Raw genomic sequence first — 21,337 nt, 5'->3', positions numbered from 1 at the left:
AATTTTCAAATACTTTCAGCTGACAATCATTGTCATCATATGGTAACTGTTCTGAGGCAGGTCCTTCCTTGCCCTGTCTTCATTCTTTTCTACTTCCTGTTAAAACTTAAAGTGTCTGCAACTCCCATTTCCTTTTAAATTGTTTATAACTTTTATTGATTTCTCTCCCACTGTTGTTTTAATTAACCTTTCTACTCTCATGTTATGTCTCAGTCAGTTGGCTTCTCGACGATTAGTTTATTTTATTGTTCTACTTGAGCTTTTATTCTCATTTGTTCTCCTTATCACTTACTTCATTTTTCACCCTATTTGTCTCACTTAACTTTTCCAGTTTCCTTCATACAAAAAGAACAAAAAAAGTTTGAAGGCATTTAAAATTATCTTTAACTGGTTTTTTATTCTTTTTTTAGTGTCCATATTTCATAAGAATACTGCAAACCAAAGCCTGCCTTAACTCACATTACAGTTCCTCAAATTTAACTATACATATTATATAACTCTTTTGTTAAGTACATTTTCTATTGAATACTTCCTTTGTTATTCTGTTTTTATTTCCCTTTCACTTCTGGAATCTTATTTTAATTCCTTTACTATATTATGGTTCATGGGAATTGGAACTATGGTAGTTTTAAAAAGAACTTCTGGCTACTTCCTACTGTTTGTAGATTACATTGCATAATTTCACTATTTCTTGTAATTTTTATTCATTGAAACATTTTATTATTTTAAAGTTTGGCTATCTATTTGTAGCTTTTTGCATTCTTCATACCTTTTGTACAACATCCAGTGGCACATTTGCTTTCCCTAATTAATACCATTCCATTTCATACTGATACAGAGGAAGAGCAGTCCACTACGTATTGGATTGATTAGTAACTTCATATACTCCTTTCATCTTTTGGGTATTTTAAAAATTATATATATATATATATATATATTAATCATCTGGCATAGTTATCAATTAAAGCATTACTGTCCTTAGGATCATTTCTTAATCTGACTTATATGCACATACCTACAATATGGGGTTGCATTTTTTATATGACTACCTGCTTTACAAAATCCTAAAGTTGGGATGTAAAACAAAAAATTCAATTGCTAGAGAGAAGATAACAAGAAATTGGATTTATTTTTGACAACAGTAACTCAGGAACCTTTGAATTATGGATCATTTTCAGGAAATTTTGATCATAATTAATAATGTTTTTGTTACATTCATTTGAGTATTTGCAGTTTTATGATTGGAATAAACAATTAAGTTTATTTATTATACACTAATACAATTTTCAGCCCAAAAATTAGATTGCAGCATAAACTTATTTTCAGAACTAATATTATAATGCATCAATCAACTACTGTACACCTGATTACTAACGTGTATATTAAATCAGTTTATAAATTACTTTACCATTTACCATCTCTTTCTGTTTGGTATATTGTAGTTCTCATCCTTGAAGAGTTGTGTCAGTATTTTAAGTTAATTAATCCATTTCTGTTTTTTCATCAAATGGTTTGTAAAATAGTATGCTTGGCGGACAAAACCTTCCACTCATCATTCTTTTCCAAAATAGGCTTTTTGTTTTTTATTGTTTTGGCCATTTTGTAGTGTTAGGTTATACCTCCTCTGTGATAAATCATGTTTAGAAACTAATAAAAATAATTTTAAAAACTTCTCAAGTGCAAATTTTCTTATTGTTTGTTCAGAAAAATTTCTTATGTGTTGCTGTTACATGAGATTTTTCAGAAAATCTGTATCATGCATGTAAAACCTCCTTTCCACACCATTATACACATAGAATGCTTATTAATATTATTATTATAAAGTAAATTGTTAAATTTTACACATGGTAAAATCCATGTATATATGGATCCATTTATAACCATGTATATCCTTACACACATAAGAGATAATAAAAGGTGTGAAATAATAAAAAGGCTGTTCAGAAAAGCATAATTAGGTAGCTTAAATGATGGGCAAGGTAATACTTAAAATATTGATGTAAAGAGTCAATGATAGACATGCTCAGTTAATGCTCTAATAGTGAAATGGATCTCATTGTTCAGTTAAAAATGAAGGAAATTGGCAAGCAGATAAACCTACTGACAATGATGAAAAACGAGGCCTTTCCAGGCTTTGCCCTTGAGAATATTTCTATTTGAAATATGCCGCAGAGTTTTTAAATATTAACAGTTTAATGACACAGTATTTAAACTACAATTGCGTAAAAGATCAAAATATTCAGTAAAAAAATTTAGGTCCAATTCCTCTTGATCAAATGATATTTCCACCTTAAAAATTATGCAATTTTAAAAGAATAATTTAATCACATCTATTTTTTATATTCTAATCAATTATATATTCTGCAATGCTGCTCTGATTCAAGGTTTTACCATAGTTTATCTTGGTCTATCCAGATAAATGCTGGGACAATTTCTTTTTTTAAACATAAGTATGAGTAGCATACCTATCCATTCCTGATATAATTTGTGTAGTATATTATTATATATTCAGAATAAAAGATTTATTTTAATTAATTTACACTTGATGCCATTTTAGTTCTTTTAATTTGGCGCTGACTTTTTGAAGAATTTTAAAGTTAATTTCATTTAAAATAATTAAAAAATAGAATAACTATTTTAAAATTTTTCAAAGATTTATTATGAATATATTCTTACCTTTGTATACATTACAAATTATAATTTTAATACAATATCATACTGTGTATTATTAATGTTAATAATGTTAATGTTAATCATTAATGCTAATTTCATTTATTGTTAATTCCAATATATAGTTAATTCAGTAATCAACTAGGAAGTGTATAATAAAGTCAAAAAGAAATATTTATAAACACAAGTGAATAATTTTATTATCATTTATAATCTACACCAAAATTCTTAGTAGTAGGTGGTATGCATACATTTTTATATTCTGCTCATGATTTGTAAAAGCAACAAGAAGGCAATTTTTTTATCAATGCAATTTTTTTCAGAATAGATTAGACAGAAGAATTTTATTATATAACTTAATATTCCATATAACATTCAATCAATCATTATTTTTTAAATGCTTATTGTATGACACTGAATTATTTTAAATAAATTTAAAAAAAAATTTTGAATTCAGATAACAATCAATCATATCTTAATACATATTCAGTATATCTCTTACATAACATTCAGGATATCAGCAAAACTTCCTGTGACAAAACATAATAATTTATGGATCTATTTATTTTAAGAATTTCTAACACGCAAAAACATAATTAAAGGTGTTAAAATGTTTACAGTGTCATAAAACCCCACTTCAAAATATTTATATTAAACTTATTATTAATTAGTGTTTTTGTTTTTCCTATAAATTGTATTTAACACATAGGAAATTTTGCCTGCCAAGCAACAATATCATTTTTCAAAGACAAGCTTTTACTTTTGTTACAAATAGTGTAGACATTTAATTACAACACTAATAAATATAAATAATGATTTTGCAGTGGCTCCAGTTGTGATGGATTCATCTGAAAAGAGAATGGAAATAATGGAAACAGCAACTGGAAAATTAACATGTCCTTTAACATCAGCTGATCCTCCGCCCACTATTGTTTGGTTAAAAGTAAGATATTTTCTCTTTTTTAGTAATTTTCTCGTTTTTAATCGGTTTTTATTATTCAAAAACAAATATTTAAAAACTGACATTTTATGTTAAAAAAGATTTAAATATCATTTAAGTAAAATATCAGTATTTGAAAACAAATTATTAATAATTTTTTTCATAATTTTAATTGTGTGATGCAGATCATTAGTAATTTTTTAAACATATTTTCTTTAGAGTTTATTGATAGGTGTTTTACTGTACATTATACTCACCATAAAGAGTGAATTTAAAAAACATTTTTTTCTTTAGGTTTATTGTTATCTATAAATTAATATAGATAGCATCTATATTAATATATAAATGTTATCTATCCATTGTAATGGGTACCATGATTCAACTTCCGGAAACTTTTGACATATCTTTGCGTTTCACATCCCCCAGACCCCAAAACCACCATCAGCTCAAAATATATATATATGTTTTACTTTCTTGTGGACATGATAACTACCATAATTTTGCGCCAGTCACTTTCAAATTGTTCCTTAAAAATAACTTGTCTCAAATTCTTGGTCAAGTTCGTTAACAGCCAAAATCAGACCATGGGGGGCTTTTTCGAAGAAAAAAAAATCACTATAACTTTCTTATTAAGTAAAATATCAAATTTATTTAAAGTTCGTACTATTCTTTGGACAAGGGCCTAAAACTTATGTAAGTAAAGTTTTTTATATCACCAACCATTGACTCAGGGTCTTCATTGACTCATTTGTCTTCAAAAAATAGTTTTTGGAGACAAAAAAAATCATACTTCCGTAAATAGGGACAGTATTAAATTGGTTTAAAGTGGTCGTTAGTCCTCTAAACATTACCTAAAACGTTTTTCTGAAACAATTTTTGATAAGACCAACCCTTATGGCAAGGGATGACCAAAATGTTGCTGGAATTGTAAGAAGATGGGGTTTGTTGTATGCTAAACATGAAACTTTTTTCATATGCAACCATTGTCATATTGAGTAAATTTGAAATTTTTCTTAACTTTAAGGTGGAAATCTTTTTTAACCCATATTTAGCATCGGTGAAATCTACCTCCACCTTCTGGTGTGCTGAAAGGGATTTTTTTACATTCACATTTTAACCTTATTATTATTATTTAAGGTAACAATAAAAATATAACTTATATTGATCATGAAGTAATGGTCCTGATGCAGAAAATAAGTTAGTTTATGTTGTTGTCAAGTATCACAGTTACTTGTTTATCTATGATCATAATTAAAATTTCCAATTTTTTTTACATAAAAATCTAATTTTGTAGAATATGAAAAATGTCAAGCCTGACCAGGATTTGAACTTAGAACCTTTCAGATGAAAGGTAGAGACACTACTATGTCACTATAGAGGTCTGCATTGTTCAATAATTAATTTAAATAAAATAGAAAATGAAAGATACATGTTAAATTGTGTGTTTAATTTCGTAAATTGTAAACTCATTAACTGTGTGGGTTTATATAATTTTCTGCATATCTGCTCTATTAGGATATTTTGTTAGCATTACTATCTTATCCGGGTTATTAGGTTTTGTTATTAGAGTTGGTAGAAATTAAAAAAATTCATGTAGTGTTATTTATTAGATGGAATTCAAGGCACAAATTTGACCTCATAAATTTTAGATATGTTAAAAGAATGAATTCATGCCATAATTTGAATTCTATTACAATTATCTGTATCCTGTTTGTCCAGATATCCATATTATCTGGATTAGTTTGGCATCAGGATATTTTAAATGTAACGATTTTTTTTAAACTTCAAAATTCCATTTCTTTTGTTAATGTTGGTCACGTTTTTTAATTTCAATTGTTACAATTTTGTGAAAAACATACAAGTAGAATGAGTTTAATTATTCAATTTAATTAAATTTACATTAAATTAACAACTATAATTTATATACACCTATCAGTTAAATGTAAGTTTACATACAAGCATAAGCAGTAGTTACCAAAACAGCACGTTGAACATCACTCATCCCTTATTTTAAGTGTGACTTAGTAGATGTGTTATAGACCTATCCCTGTTTTCTTCAAAATTGATCTAATTTAAAGTTTAAATCTGTTATTAAAATACACAGATTAAAAACAATTTTAAATAAGTTTCTCTGTTTTACATTTCACACAAGAAACTGCATGACTTTTTCTAAATCAGCAGAACTTTGATTCATCTTCACCATTTCAGCTCCTGTCTAATTGTGTTAAGTAGAAGTATTTACATATTTTTGTATTAAAGTGTGTATTTCAATTAAACAAATTGATCTAAAAATGTTCAGACAACGAATTAAATTAGATGATCTACGTATTATAAAACAGATGATTTGGTCATTAGTTTTCTAATGTATATGCTTTGCAACTTGCTTAGTGAATATTAAATACATAATTGATAGATTTGATTGTTTGGAGTTGGAAGATCAGTTTTGGATTAAATTAACACTGCAGCAGTGGAAACTTGTTTCCTCAAAGCATTTTCATTTTATTGTCAACAGTTGCAAATCCCAGTTGTTTTGATCGTGTGTTTTCCTGCAACTACTTCATTCTGCAATGAATATTGTCTCACAACCATCTTAATAAAGTTATTGCCTTAATTTTGTTACAACTCTATTAAAATGAATTTCACATCTCACTTAAATTATTAAGTATTTAGTATCTGCAAATGGGATAATGAGAAGTTTTTTTTTTGTTGTTTTTATGACGTGAACAGGTATCGAAATTAAGTTTTTATCAAAAAAATTTTTGCCATGCTAGTTTTGATTTATAAATCTGGTAGTAATTTAATTTTTATCAAAATTTCATGATAGTTAGAGAACAATTTTTACTTTGGGACGTAGACTGAAAGAAAACAGTGGAATGTAAGTTTTTTTGTTAATGTATGCTTTTGGATAAGGGTGTGTAATAACATTGGTTCCATTCATAAATAAATATGGAAGGTATATTTTCTAGCAAATACATCAGTATTCTAAAGAAGCTTGTTTATTTAAGTGATCTATTTTATAAAATGTATTGAAAAAAATTTTTAAATAGGATAGAATTGATGAAGAAAAAAGCATTACATTAAGAAAAGCAATTTCAGAATCTGAGTAACTCAAACTTATTGTAAAAATATCACTTCATTTTTTTAATACCTTGGGATTGAAGTAGAAGAGATTGAAGTTCCTGGATATTTATGAAATAATTGTTGAAATCTTTATGAAATGAAAAGTTAAAAAAGTTGATTTACTTGAATAATATTTTTAAAATTACTTTAATTTATTTTTACTTTATTTAAGTAATTTTTATTACTTTATTTTTTTGAGTACTTTAACTTTTACTTAGGTTCTTCTTTTGTTATTTTAGGATGATAAAGCTCTCGATTTCAGGGCAAATGAACGCGCAGATGATGTTCATTTTTATACTGTGGATGGTGGTCGTTCATTAAATATTGTTGAAGCACGACCATCTGACAGCGGAATTTACACTTGTGTGGCTACAAATCCAGCAGGTTCATCACAAGCTAAATTTAATGTAGATGTAATGTTACCGCCATTCTTTGTTCAAGAATTTGCTGAAACTGAGTTTATCATTAAACAAGGACAACCAATCATATTTGATTGTCTTGTAGCGGGAAATCCTAATCCAAAGGTAATAAGATTTAATTTTAAGAAGCACATTTAAGGTTAATTAGATTTGAAATTGTCAGTTGTTAATTAAGGTTTAAGGTTGTATGCATCTTCATAAGATACCATTCCTAAAACTGGTACACCCATTCCCAAAACAACAAGAACCCAGAACAAGGGTTTTCTAGGGACTGTGAAAAGAAAGTGGTTGTTTGTTCCTCTCTTTACTGAACTAAACAAGGTTTTTGTATCAGGATGTCCGGCCCACTAATGGGTAGGAGATGTTCAACTGCACAATACTTCCATTCAATTTATTGTACAGTCTGGCTGTGTAGTGACTCTTATTATATCTCAAATGTTTTATATTCCATGTAGTTACAAGAAAGATTAGAAAAAATAGTGTAAAATAATAAATTAATGTAGAGTAGGAAGTAATGTTTTGGTATTATTTTTTTTATAAGAATTTTTTAATATTTATAAAGGTCTCTCTCTACTTTTACTTTGATATTTGATCTTTAGTTTGACTCTTAAGAATATACTTATTCATCTGTAATTTTTACTTTTATTATTCTGTTTTATTTTACATCATCTTCTTGATTCCAAGAACTACATAAAAGTAAAAAGAGCTTAAGATGTAACCTATAACCATAATGCACTCAATTCTATAGAGAAAAGGAACTTTTTAGGACTTGACTAAAAATTACCTTATCTTGTCTTTAAACTATATTTTAGGTTATATTCATTTCATTTTTTTAGGATTTACCTAAAAATTATCTTATTTTTTAAAGTATTATGTTGTTTTTACTCATCTTCATTTTTACAATTCTTTGTACTGTGTGTAATAGCATATAGCTGTAGTTTACTTATAAAGTTTAGCAGTATGATGATTATTTCTAGCAACTTTTATAGTAACTTTAAATTATATTAATGACAATGTTTTTCAGAATTTTTTGTATCATGTTACTGATTAGAGAGTGATAAAAAATCTAAACTTTTTAAAGTTTAGCGTACATCATTCATTACATGTGTTATTCTTCCTCTTATATTTCTGCATTGCTTTAATTTATATTATCTCTTCTTTTTCAATGACTTTTATGCAACTATTTTAGAATGAAGGTATTTGTGAGTGGTATGTTTGTTTTATTGTTTATGCCTTTAAAATATAGAAAGTCAGTATTCATAAGCTCAAAAAACTTAAGCAGTCAGAATAACTACACTGATAGTTCGGAAATAGATATCAAACAATATGCCATTCACTTAATTTTAAGAAAACACAATGATGAATAGTAGTTGCCATTTTTTCTTAGTCAAAAAACCAAGACTGTATTAAATAAATGACTTGAGAAGTAATTTGAAATATATATAAAACCAAATTCAGTAACTGATCAGAATTAATCACCAAGTGAGAGAAGATGTTTTTTCCATAAATCATCTTCAGGTTTGCCTATAGAATTGACATGTTTTGTTGCTGTGATATTTTTGGGACAAGTTAAAAATTGTTTTCTTCATAGATATTTAACTTATTATAATCATTTTTTCTAAAATCTATTATTTTTATAATGAATTTTATTTCATTTTTCATTTTAATTTTCTTTTTAAGTGGCAATGTTTGTTATAATCATTAGCCTATAATAAATTTCAGTCCTACACTGTAAAACTGCATCCAATAACTTTTAATTATACCATAGAAACCTATTTCTTTATTAAATATAGCTTCAGCTGTTGGAATTTTATATTTATTTCAAACCTCTTAGATGTTGGTGTTAAAGAACTATTAGCATGTAAGAGATGCATCTTACTTGGATCCCCTAAATATTATTATTTGAATAATATTTATGATACACAACAATACAAAGTATGTGTAATTATAATAATTAAGACTGAAACTTATCAAAGTATTGAAAGGTATCTCTCAGTTGTTAAGTTATATTAGATTACTCGACTTCATTATTACCTATACTGATGATCAATGAAATACAAATATTATGATTTTTTGTTATAATTTTTACTTATTTGTTAAAAGAAGCTGATTTTTTTGTAGGTAAATTGGCGAAGGCTGGAAAGAAATTTACCTGTTACTGAACACACAGCTCCTGGTGTAGTTTTAATTGAAGGAAAACAAAAATTAAGTATTACATCTCCTAGATATCACCACAGTGGAAGATATCAGTGCTCAGCAATTAATAAACTTGGCAGATTACAAAGAATCTTTAATTTAACTGTTATTGGTAATTACATGTTGTTTTTTTTATTGCACATTATCTGTTTGTATAGCCTTTTATTCAGCTTATTTAGTAAATATTACTAAATTCAAATCTTTGAAATTATTAAGTAAAATATTGTTTATTTTTCATTGTAGTGATCTGATCACGTAATAATATGATGTATGTCACAGTCTAGGGAAAGTGTTCATGATTCATAATCAAACTAAAAGAAGTGTTAACATATGAAACATTTTTAACTATGGAATTTATTGTATTTTTTCTAAGCTCTCTAGCTGGTTTAGCTATTATGATTATTAAACACTTTCAATGCTAAAGCATAGCAGCCTTAAGCATTTAAAAACATAAACCTGCTTATCACAATATCAAATGGCAGATAAGAAGACTGTGTCAAAATGATAAACATCCACAGGATGATTTTAGAAAATATAGTAACTTCTTATCTAAAGTTTTTTAAATGCTTCATTTAAAACTATAATCTTAGTTGTACATTGCTTATTATCTGTTAAATGTATTTTTTCTCTTAATCATGAATTTTTGGCAGTTACATTTTTTGAACTTGTTTCTTTATATTAGGCTACCATAATTACAAAGTTTCAGTCCCATTTTATGAAATAGCCTTTAATATAGTTCAGTTCAGTAAATATTACTACACAATTCAATTTATAATACAATTTTGTTTAGTGATTTAGAATGTGTCAAATCCATTAAGGTGGTAAATTTCTTTTTTTTAGTCTGTGATTATTATCAATGGGGAAAGTAAATATAAATAATGTAAGGAGGTGGTAGATCAATTACCCTTTACTGACTCAATTTTACACTTCTGATGCAATTACTTCATTTCTATGAATATTAAAAATGCCAAAGAAATTAGAAACTTTATGTAATATTTATTTTGAACTAGGCTGAAAGTTATTATTGATTAATATAATTAGAAAATAATTGTTTGTATGTATTCACTTTCTGTAGTTGCTTTATAGTCTTTTAATAATGTTGAATATTTCTTAATTCTTGGTCTAGCTCATTTTTCAGATTATACTACAGTATTGAAATTTTGTTAATTATGTTATTAGGTCCTCCTGATATTGATGGCCCAGCTGAAGAAACAATAGATTTACTGAAAGGAGATTCATATAATTTAACATGTTCTATTACAGGCATTCCTCAACCACAGTATTCATGGATTTATATTAACTCAAGGTAAATAGTTATTTTTGTGCTTGCAGTATACATAAGCACATACATACATTAGTAAGATGTATACATTCTGTTATTCCTTTATTTTGTCATTACTATGACTTTTTACATGCCTTATGTTAAATTACTAGGGTTTTCTTCAAATCTGTTTAGTTTATTTTTTCCTACCTTTAATACTACTAAGGTCAGAATTTTACTGAGAATTTTAATAATGGTAATTATAAAATATTTTTTGTTACATCAAAGGCTTAAAAAATGGATGTTTAAAATTTTTTTTTGAAAACCTTAAAGTAATTATTTTATTTACCTAAAGGTTTTTTTCTTTAAGAAAAGTTTTTACTTGCCTCGTATTATTATTATTTTTTTATATTCAGTATCTTGAAAAATACATCATACTGTTTTGTAACTTATTTTGAGAACAAACAATTGTGTAATTTAATAAAAATAATTTGTGATTTTCAGAAATTCATGTAATAAATAAGTGTCCAAATCATCAGCAGTCAATAAGATAGCATTTTTTCTGTTTTTTTTTAATGTTTATTGTTATGTATATTCTATACAATATAATTAATAACTTCAAATAATAATTTATGTACTAATCAAAATAAAATGCTTAATATAAACTTAACTGATACCATAATATAAACTGGTACACGAATTCATCATACCAGTTACTAAAATATTATTACAGGTTGTTGCATTATCTTAATCAAATCAGTTTTTACCTAAACCAATTTTAACATTATAATAGTACTTTAATAGTTGATGATGAAACCATGGGTTCAAAAAGCACTTTTTATTGAAATTTAGTAGTACATATTATTTTGTACAACATTTTATTACGAAAACTGTTGATTTTTATATGATACTACTTTTTTTTTGTCTTCAGTAATTTGACTGGTTTGATGCAGCTCTCAAAGATTCCCTATCTAGTGCCAGTCATTTCATTTCGGTATACCCCCTACATCCTTCATCCCTAATAATTTGTTTTACATATTCCATATTTTGCCTGCCTGCACAATTTTTCCCATCTATCTGTCCCTCCAATATCAAAGCAACTATTCTAGGATGCCTTAATATATGGCCTGCAGGTCTGTGTCTTCTTTCAACCATATTTTTCCAAAGACTTCTTTCTTCATCAGTTTGCTGCAACACCTCTTCATTTGTCACTTTATCCACCCATCTGATTCTTAACATTCTCCTATAGCACCACATTTCAAAAGCTTCTAATCTTTTCTTCTCAGGTTCTCCGATCGTCCAAATTTCACTTCCATATAAAACTATGCTCTAAACATACACTTTCAAAAATGTCTTCCTGACATTTAAATTAATTTTTGATGTAAACAAATTATATTTCTGACTGAAAGCTCATTTCAATTGTGCTATTTGGCATTTTATATTGCTCCTGCTTTGTCCATCTTTAATAATTCTACTTCCCAAATAACTGAATTCTTCTACCTCCATAATCTTTTCTCTTCCTATTTTTATATTCATGGTCCATCTACTTTATGTCTACTACATTTCATTACTTTTGTTTTACTCTTGTTTATTTTCATGTGGTAGTTCTTGTGTAGGACTTCATCTATGCCATTCATTGTTTCTTCTAAATCTTTTTTACTCTCAGCTAGAATTGCTATATCATCAGCAAATCGTAGCATCTTTATCTTTTCACCTTGCACTGTTACTCCGAATCTAAATTATTCTTTAACATATTAACTGCTAGTTCTATGTAAAGATAAAAAGTAACAGTAACAGGGATAGGGAACATCCTTGTTGGACTCCCATTCTTATTACGGCTTCTTATTACAGTTTCTTTATTATGTTCTTCAATTATTACTGTTGGTTCCTGTTAATGTTAGGAATTGTTGTATCTCTATACTTGAATCCTAGACTTTTTAAAATGCTGAACATTTTATTCCAATCTACATTATCAAATGCTTTTTCTAAGTCTATATATGCTATGTATGTTGGTTTTTTCTTTAATCTTCTTTTTACTATTAACCTGAGCGCTAAAATTGCTTTCCTTGAACCTATACTTTTCCTGAAACCAAATTGGTCTTCTTCTAACACTTCTTCCACTCTCCTCTCAACTCTTCTGTACAGAATTCTAGTTAAGATTTTTGATGTGTGAGTAGTTAAGCTAATTGTTTTATATTAGCTTCTGCTGATTTAAGAATTTCCTTTTTAACTTTTTTTCTTCTTCTGTATTTTCTACCTTATCGTTTTTACTCAGAATCTCATGTGATGTCCTCCTCAATAATCTTATTTACCTCCTCTTCCTCAAACTTCTCTATATTCCACAGATTCATCTAATACCTTTTCTTCAGATTATTAAACCCCAATCTACATTTCATTATCACTAAATTATGGTCGCTATCAATATCTGCCCCAGGATATGCTTTGCAGCCAAGGAGTTGACTTTTAAATCTTTGTTTAACCATGATATAATCTATCTGATACCTTGCAGTTTCACCAGGCTTTTTCCATCTATATATTCTTCTATTAAGATTTTTAAACTAGGTATTAACAATAACTAAATTATACTTCGTGCAAAACTGAATAAGTTGGTCCCCTCTTTCATTCCTTTTGCGCAGCCCGTAATCGCCCACAATATTTCCTTCCTTACTTTTTCCAATGCTTGCATTCCAATCTCCAACTATTAATTAATTTTCATCCCCTTCTATGTGTTTAATTGCTTTGTCAATTTCTTTGTATACACACTATCTCACGGCACTTGTAGGCATATGCTGTCGGCTTAGGTATTGATTTTATCCTTATTACAGTGATTCTATCGCTAATATTTTTGAAATACTCTACTCTCTTCCCTATCTTCTTGTTCATTACAAAACCTACTCTTGCCTGCCTTTTGTTTGACGTTGAATTGATTATTCTAAAATCAGCTGACCAAAAGTCATTTTCCTCTTCCCATCAAACATTGCTAATTCCTACTACATCTACTCTATCCATTTTCCTCTTTAAATTTTCAACCTACCAACCTTTTTTAGATTTCTAACATTCCACGCTCCAACTCATAGAATGTTATTTTTTAATTTTCTAGTGACTCCTTTCTTAATAGTCCCCACACACAGATCCAAACGGGGGACTAGTTTACCTCCAGAATATTTTACCAAGGAAGGTGCCTCCATCTTTGTTACATGAAATGCAGAGAGCTACATTTTCTTGGTAAAAAAACAGCTGTAGTTTTCCATTGCTTTCAGCTGCACAGTACTCAGAAGATTGAGTGATGTTGATATGCCGTTTAAGTCCTCCTGACCTACGCCCTTAACAACTACTGAAAGAGCTGCTGCCCTCTTTCAGGAATCATTACTTAGTGTGGCTCTCAACAGAAACTGCTTCGATATGGATGCACCTTCAGTCCAGCTATTCTGTATCTTTGAGTACTCAAGTCCCTTCACTACCAGCAAGGTCTCATGATTCATAGAGGGAGATGACACTATAACAAAAATTAATGAATTCTCCTAAATAAGAAATTAAAGGAGATATTCTTACTTAATGAAACATTCTTATGTTATACTAGCTGTACCCTGCCACGCTTCGCTGTGGTACATTGTGGTTGCATGGATGAGAAATGGGAAACAAAACAAAGCATACGTTTCCCAAGTTTAATTTTGCAATACTTGTGGATATACAATATTTTTTGTTTTTCCACTGTCTGCATATATATAAAGGTTATCTGGTTTGCTGACTCGGGAACACGCAACATACAGTTGTCCATGTGAGAAGCAATCTGCATCTAAATCTAAACCACACAATTCTAAAGATTGACCTTGAGCTTTATTGATTGTGATTGCAAATGCCAATCGAATTGGGAATTGCAATCTTTTAAATTGAAATGGTGTATCGGTCGGGATCATGGGTATTCGAGGAATGAGGACATCTTCACCTTTGAAAGGCCCCGTTAAAATCGTTGCTTCCACTACGTTAGTCATCAATTTCTTAACTGCAAGTCACTGCCGTTGCAGAGTTTTGGCTGGTTAATATTCTGCAACAGGATAATTGACACACCTATTTTCAATTTTAATATGTGTGGTGGCATCCCTGGCAGATCAAGTGAGTTTAAAAATTCCGTTGGATAATAAACTACTTCATCTGCTTCCAAAACGGTGTCTATCAACTTATATGTAATTTCCTCACTTTGAATGCTGGATTAAATAATATTATTAAGTTGATAGACATCTTTATTCTTTGCGGCAAGGATAGCTCGTTCACTGAGCCAATCGTGATTTCTATGATAATTTGAATATCAGGAAATACTTTTTCGATCAGTTCTTCTTTCGATGTTACTAAATTACAAAAATTATCAGAAAAAATTATGTTTGTCTAGACATCTCATCGACTGGGAACTGTCCATTTCCAATGTCCAGTAACTATCGTGAAAATACCTCAGCTGATGGATCATTCTGCAACTGGACACGCATATTCGTTGTCAACTGCAATGTACGTACGTGTCGCCACAGTGTTGAATATTTCAGGCAAGCATTTATTTCGTCTGCTGGTGTTGATCGAGAAATTACAGGCAATGTTTGCCTAAAATCTCCTGCGAGCAATATCAAAACATTACCGAATGGTTGAACGTTAGCTAGTATGGTGAGTGTTCCCCTCGCTTCCGGCAGATGGCGCGGTCACTGGTACACAGCAGACCATTAAAAAAACTGTTTTCTCGCGGTCGCGGGTATGTGACTGATGCGAAAAATAGATAAAAACAATCTTTGATGCGGGTTATATATCATGCTAAAATTTGAGCTCAATCGGTGCAGAACATTTTGAATTTTTGAAGTGTACACAAACTAATTTAACATTTTTATATATAATGATTAAAAAACATATTTTCTGAGGTGCCTACACCAATTAACAAAAAACTATTAAAATTGTGTCAGTTAATAAACAAAAAGTTTAAAATTTGTAATATCTTCATTACTTTGTAAAATTTTCCATGTAATTAAATCTAACCATCAACAGCTGATGGTTAGATGGTTAGGTGCTGATGGTGCTTGTCATGTAACAACAATATACATGACAAGATCCATTGTGTCTTCTCTATCAATATTACTAAAATACTACATTCCAAATTATGTTAGTATTTTGTTCGAAAGTATCCAACCAATTTCTACTTAGTTTTCTTACAAATAAACTTTTAGTGCATAGATTCATTAGCAAACAATAAATTTTAATTTTTTAAAGTTAGATCAACCAAATTAATTAAAAACTGAATTCCATACTTATAAAAATTTTTTCTTGAGAAAGGCAATCAAAATGTCATTTATTAGCTTTACTTTATTGCATGAAATATCCTACACACTGATCAGTTAGTGTTATGACTCTGCTGACTATTTCCTAACCATAAATTTCTTCTTTTTTTTCAAATATTTCCTAAATGCAGATCTCCTCATATTTATTGAGCTAGTGTTTTTCAATGTAATTTGTTAATATTTTAAGGTTATATCCAATTTTAAATTAGCAAGATAAAGCTATCCTGGTAATTTAAGGTCAGGAAAGTTTCTTCCTACATTCATATGTAATGTAAAGATATCACTACAATATGTGTTCTGATTCCTGTACACAGAAAAAAATTAAAATTTTTATTATAGATGTAAGTAACAAGAATCTTCTGTTTATATAAAAAAAAAAAAAAATAAGTAAGCAAACCATATAATCCTGATAACATTAAGATTTTTATTTACATTATTAATCATGTATTATTTATATTATTTATTTGCTTTTGTAAGTCAAAATAGGTAAATACAAGGTGTGGCTATTAAATAATGAGACTAATGATGTAAAATATTTTATTTTAAATTTATACATATTTAGTTATTATCCCCTTCAATATACACTCCTCCTCTATCCCTACAACGCTCCATGCGAATATTCCATTGTTTGAAACAATGCTGGAAGTCTTCTTCTGTGAGCTCTTTCATGACACGTGCCGCTTTTTCTTTCACAACTTCAATGGTCTGAAATCTTGTTCCTTTTAATGTAGATTTGACCTTGGGGTTTAGATAAAAGTCACACGGTGCCAGATCAGATGAATAAGGTGGATGGTCTAACATTGGGATGTTATACTTGGTTAGAAACGTCTTGACAGACAATGCAGTGTGAGCTGGTGGGTTGTCGTGATGAAGAACCCATGAATTACCCATTGTTCTTCCACAGTTTGGGTAATTTTTTTCTTACTTTTTCAGGAACCTAGTGAAGGTACACAATCCCATGAATATAAAAAAAACAATCATCATCGCTTTGAATTTTGATTTGCTCATTCGAGCTTTTTTAGCTCTCGGTGAAGTTGGGGCCTTCTAGTGCATAAAGATTGTCGCTTAGTTTCTGGATCATAAGTGAAAAACCAAGATTCATCATGTGTTATCACTCTTTCCAAGAAGTTTGGGTCATTTTCAATGGCATTCAAATTGTCAGAACAAACATTTTCACGAGCTTCTTTATGTTTGATTGTGAGAATTTTAGGCACCATTTTCACGCACACTTTTTGCATGTTAAAATTATTATGTAAAATTTGCCTTACGCATTCTTTGTCAATTCCTATGGTTTCAGCAATCGCACGTATAGTTAACAGACAGTCAGGTCGGATCAGATTACCAATTTTTTTAAATATTTTTATCCGTTTTTGACATGGAAGGGTGACCCGAGCGAACATCATTTTCAATATCTTAGTCATCTTGAAAACGCTTAAACCACTCAAAAACCATGCACATGATAAACATTCATTGCCATATACTTTTTTATTAAAAGATAAGTTTCAGTAGTGGTTTTTCCAAGTTTCATATGAAATTTCACAACAATTCTTTGCTCTAATACTTATCATCTAACACTTATCATTTTTTGGCAAAACAAAAAAAAAACAGATGTTGTCCAAACAAAGGCCACGGCCAGGCTATGTCTACAGAAACTGTAGTGGCAATGATCGAAAGAGAAGGCTTCACATTACACAGCTGTCAGTCGTATGAATTTTGTGCATGTGCAGTTCTTCTTCATTTGGTGCATGTGCAGCATTAGCCTCGTTATTTAATAGCTACACCTTGTACATACATAAAGAAATGATCATATTCTACATTTGTAATGTTTGTTTTATTTTTTGTCAGTAGGAAGGTTGAAAAATTGTTGAATAAATCTTCCAACAGTTTAAGTTTGAAGAGTGTTACAATAAAGGATAATGGCACTTACATATGTAATGCCACTAATGAAGCTGGCTCACAGAAAAAGGTTTACAGTGTTTTTGTATCAGGTAAAAATTAATTATTTAAACATATATCCTTTGATCTCTCCAATAAGTGAATTTATGATAATTTAAAAAAAATCAATTGTCATGGATTACAAAGATAACGAACCAAGAAGCTTGACTATCCTCTTAATGGAAGTCCGGCTGAATTGTTTATAGACCACTTGGAAACATTCACATAATGTGTGAGATAATTCTATACAATTGTAGGAACAGGTGAGGTTCTTGAATAACTCTGTACCTCAGGCATCATTTTAATTTCATTGCAACATGATGCAACATTTGAAAACAAATTTTATTGCAACATGTATTTAACCTAGTCATCATAAAATCACTGATCAGTAATTAATTAGTAATATTACCACCCTGGGTAAGAATCCCTAATCTTCCAAGGAATTATTGGTGGAATGCTGTCTGCTAACTGAAGGAGTACTTGAAAAATTAAATGTCGCAAATACTTCTTCCTTGAAATGCTTTATTTTTTTTATGTGACCACCATTACCCAAACCACCATAGAGTTCCCATGGGGAAGGAACTACCCAAAATTTGAAATTGAAAGGGTAGGTTGAGATGTATAATTTTACATGACATTAATAAGTGAACATTTTTACAAAAAACCCTTATGCTACAAAAACCCAAATCAAAATGGCTGCCATTTTATATTTTTTGCAGCCAGTTTCAAAACTAGCTACATATTGGTGGATTGTTTCATGCTGCAGTGGATATATCTTCCTTTCTCATCACCAACGTTTTTCCTTATATTCTTTATCTCTTCTTTCACATTTTGGGATCTAATGGTTATAGGTCACCTACTAGATCCATGCTCAGGATGGCCAGACTTATAGAGCCAGGGTATTCTTAGTGCAATCTGGTGGCAAGAACTTTGTTTCGATTCACAAATGTGTTGTTTTCACTAAGTATAAGGATTAAAATGTTCCAAATTTGTGACTAGAGGATATTTTCCAATTTATATATATTATGTATGAGGATTTTCATGAATTACTGGTGGTCAGGTTATTAAATATAGCATTCATTCACAAAAACATATTAGTTTAATTTTATTTTTGTATTTATTTTTTATAGTTATCTAATAATAAGAGATCATGATCAGTATAAAGAATATCTTATTTTATTTTTATTTTTTTGAAAATTTTTATGATCTTATCATGTTAACGTTATTAATTTTTTTTTTAAACTGTTGCTTTTCACTATGTATTCCATGGTTTTTACAAATGCAGAGAATCTGAATACAAGAAGCATCAGTCATGGTTACCATCTCTGAACCCTCCATTTACTGACATTCACAATTGAGAACAAAATAAAAGGTGTCACTTGTAGAATTGTTGTGAATTATGTGAGGCTGGTTTGCTGATATGCAACTGTATATGTGGCTAACTAAAGAAAGATAGGAAATGATTTTACTCCTTATCTTCCAATCAATACGATTCTAAATAAAATGTTTATATTACAGTACATATTTTATTATTTTTTTAATCCAGTTATCATAAAAACATGTTTGCAATATTGTATTTTAACTGCATTACTCACATATATTTACTACTTACAATAATATTATTAAGTATTTTAAAAAGTAATTAAAAGCTGTATGCAACATTCATATTATAAGATACCTCAGATTATAGAATATTTAAATATTATAATACATATATTATAAACTTTATCAACTCATTCAGTACAATTTTTAAACTTACATGAAATCAAGTAATGGTTATAACCCACCTGGTTGGTCTAGTGGTGAACTCATCATCACAAATCAGCTGATTTTGAAGTCGAGAGTTCTAAAATTCAAATCCTAGTAAAGACAGTTAGTTACTTTTATACGGATTTGAATAATAGATCATGGGTACTGGTGTTCTTTGGTGGTTGAGTTTCAATTAATCACATATCTCAGGAATGGTCGACCTGGGACTGCATAAGACTACATTTCATTTACATTCATACATGTCAACCTCATTTATCCTCTGAAGTAATACCTTACATTTGTTCAAGAGGCTAAACAGAAAAAAGAGAGAAGTAATGGTTAAAAGAAACGCTACTGTATGTGATTTTGTCAAAGATGGCTTTATAATTTGCAAATATTTAATTTAGCAGCTATACTCTTATCATAAACCAATTTTCAACATTGAGAAAATTATGTCAAACTGAAGAATCAATAATTTTAGTGTTTATGTATAATAAAAACCAAAATTTTATACTGGAATTAAGCCAATGTACTTGTATCTTGTTTTGTAACACTTATAATTTTTTTAACTTATTGCTTCAGAAACACCATCAATTGAAGGATCTGACTTCACAGAAGAAATCAAAGTTAGATCAAGTGATTATCTTAAGTTAACCTGCATTGTATCTGGCACTCCAGAACCAGTCGTAACTTGGTTACGTAATGGATTACTTACAAATGGTTTAATTACAAATGATACAAGAGACACTAATAATAATAATGTTTATTCTGTTTCTTTGCCTGCTTTGGGTGGAAAATATTCTTGTGTAGCATCTAATAAAGCTGGAGTCGCTGAAAAACATTTTAGTGTAAAAGTTCTTGGTAAGCATATAAATGCATATGTAGATAAATATATGAAATATAAACCGCTAAACACAGTAATTAGATAAGTTAAACTTACCACATTAATTTCTAATAACTAGTTTTCGCGGTATCTCTCACCTTCAGTTGGTATTAGATTCTATATCTATTACATTAAAACATTCTTTTAATTGTTTGTAATTTTTATTTTAAAATAATGTTATGAGTGTACATGTAGATTTTGCTGTCCAGTATTAAAATGATTTAATCTTTAAAACTTAGCATTTTCCTTTGACCTAATGTCATTATTGTCAACTGTTAGATTGTATTTTTATTAAATCATCATCTTCGAATGTGATCTAGTGGTTCATCATTTTATATCTTTGATTATATTTATAAATTCAATATTTCTTGAGCACGTTATTTTTTTATCGTATTACAAGTTTCCAAAATCTCTTAAATTATTTTTGCAATCTATAATAATATGTTTGCATTCTAACAGGTGGTCAGTACATTAGATATTTCTCTTTTTACTTTCCCATCAAGCGCTATAACAGAGTTATATCCTTAGAAGGGAAAGTATTGTAATTGGTCCAATTTGGGCATATGCGGTTTTCACTGGATCTTGACATTTTGACACCTAAGGAACCCAAAAATCTCTAAACCCAGATGGAAATTTTCTGGATGTTCATATGTACATGTGTATGTTTGGTGTCACCCTCTAAATCACCTTATACCATCAGAACTACTCAACTGATTTTGACCAAACTTTGTCAGAGTACTTGTATACGTGGGGTATTGATGCCATTAAATTTTCAACTTAAAAGGTCAAGGGGGTGAGGCTATTGGGCAACGTCACCCTCAGTATCTCAAGATTTCGCCTAATTAAGGTCTT

The 21,337-nt window shown here is 29.2% G+C and overlaps 1 protein-coding gene across 4 annotated transcripts in view; it reads left to right on the top strand.

The window, feature by feature from the left end:
- Positions 1–21,337, top strand: part of LOC142328475 (hemicentin-1-like) — a 187,151-nt gene that overhangs the window by 107,133 nt on the left and 58,681 nt on the right. For 3 of the 4 annotated variants that reach the window (XM_075372293.1, XM_075372290.1, XM_075372294.1), the window contains exons 32-37: positions 3,495–3,613; positions 6,970–7,254; positions 9,271–9,457; positions 10,525–10,651; positions 17,764–17,906; positions 20,185–20,463. In XM_075372293.1, coding sequence (XP_075228408.1) covers positions 3,495–3,613; positions 6,970–7,254; positions 9,271–9,457; positions 10,525–10,651; positions 17,764–17,906; positions 20,185–20,463 — 1,140 coding nt within the window. The remainder of the gene's footprint in view (positions 1–3,494; positions 3,614–6,969; positions 7,255–9,270; positions 9,458–10,524; positions 10,652–17,763; positions 17,907–20,184; positions 20,464–21,337) is intronic. The other variant, XM_075372292.1, reaches the window with a different exon arrangement.

Source organism: Lycorma delicatula, chromosome 7 (genome assembly GCF_047948215.1).
Source record: "Lycorma delicatula isolate Av1 chromosome 7, ASM4794821v1, whole genome shotgun sequence".
NCBI lineage: Eukaryota > Metazoa > Arthropoda > Insecta > Hemiptera > Fulgoridae > Lycorma > Lycorma delicatula.
The sequence above is the reverse complement of the archived record's forward strand: the minus strand, read 5'-3'. Positions and strand labels throughout refer to the sequence as shown.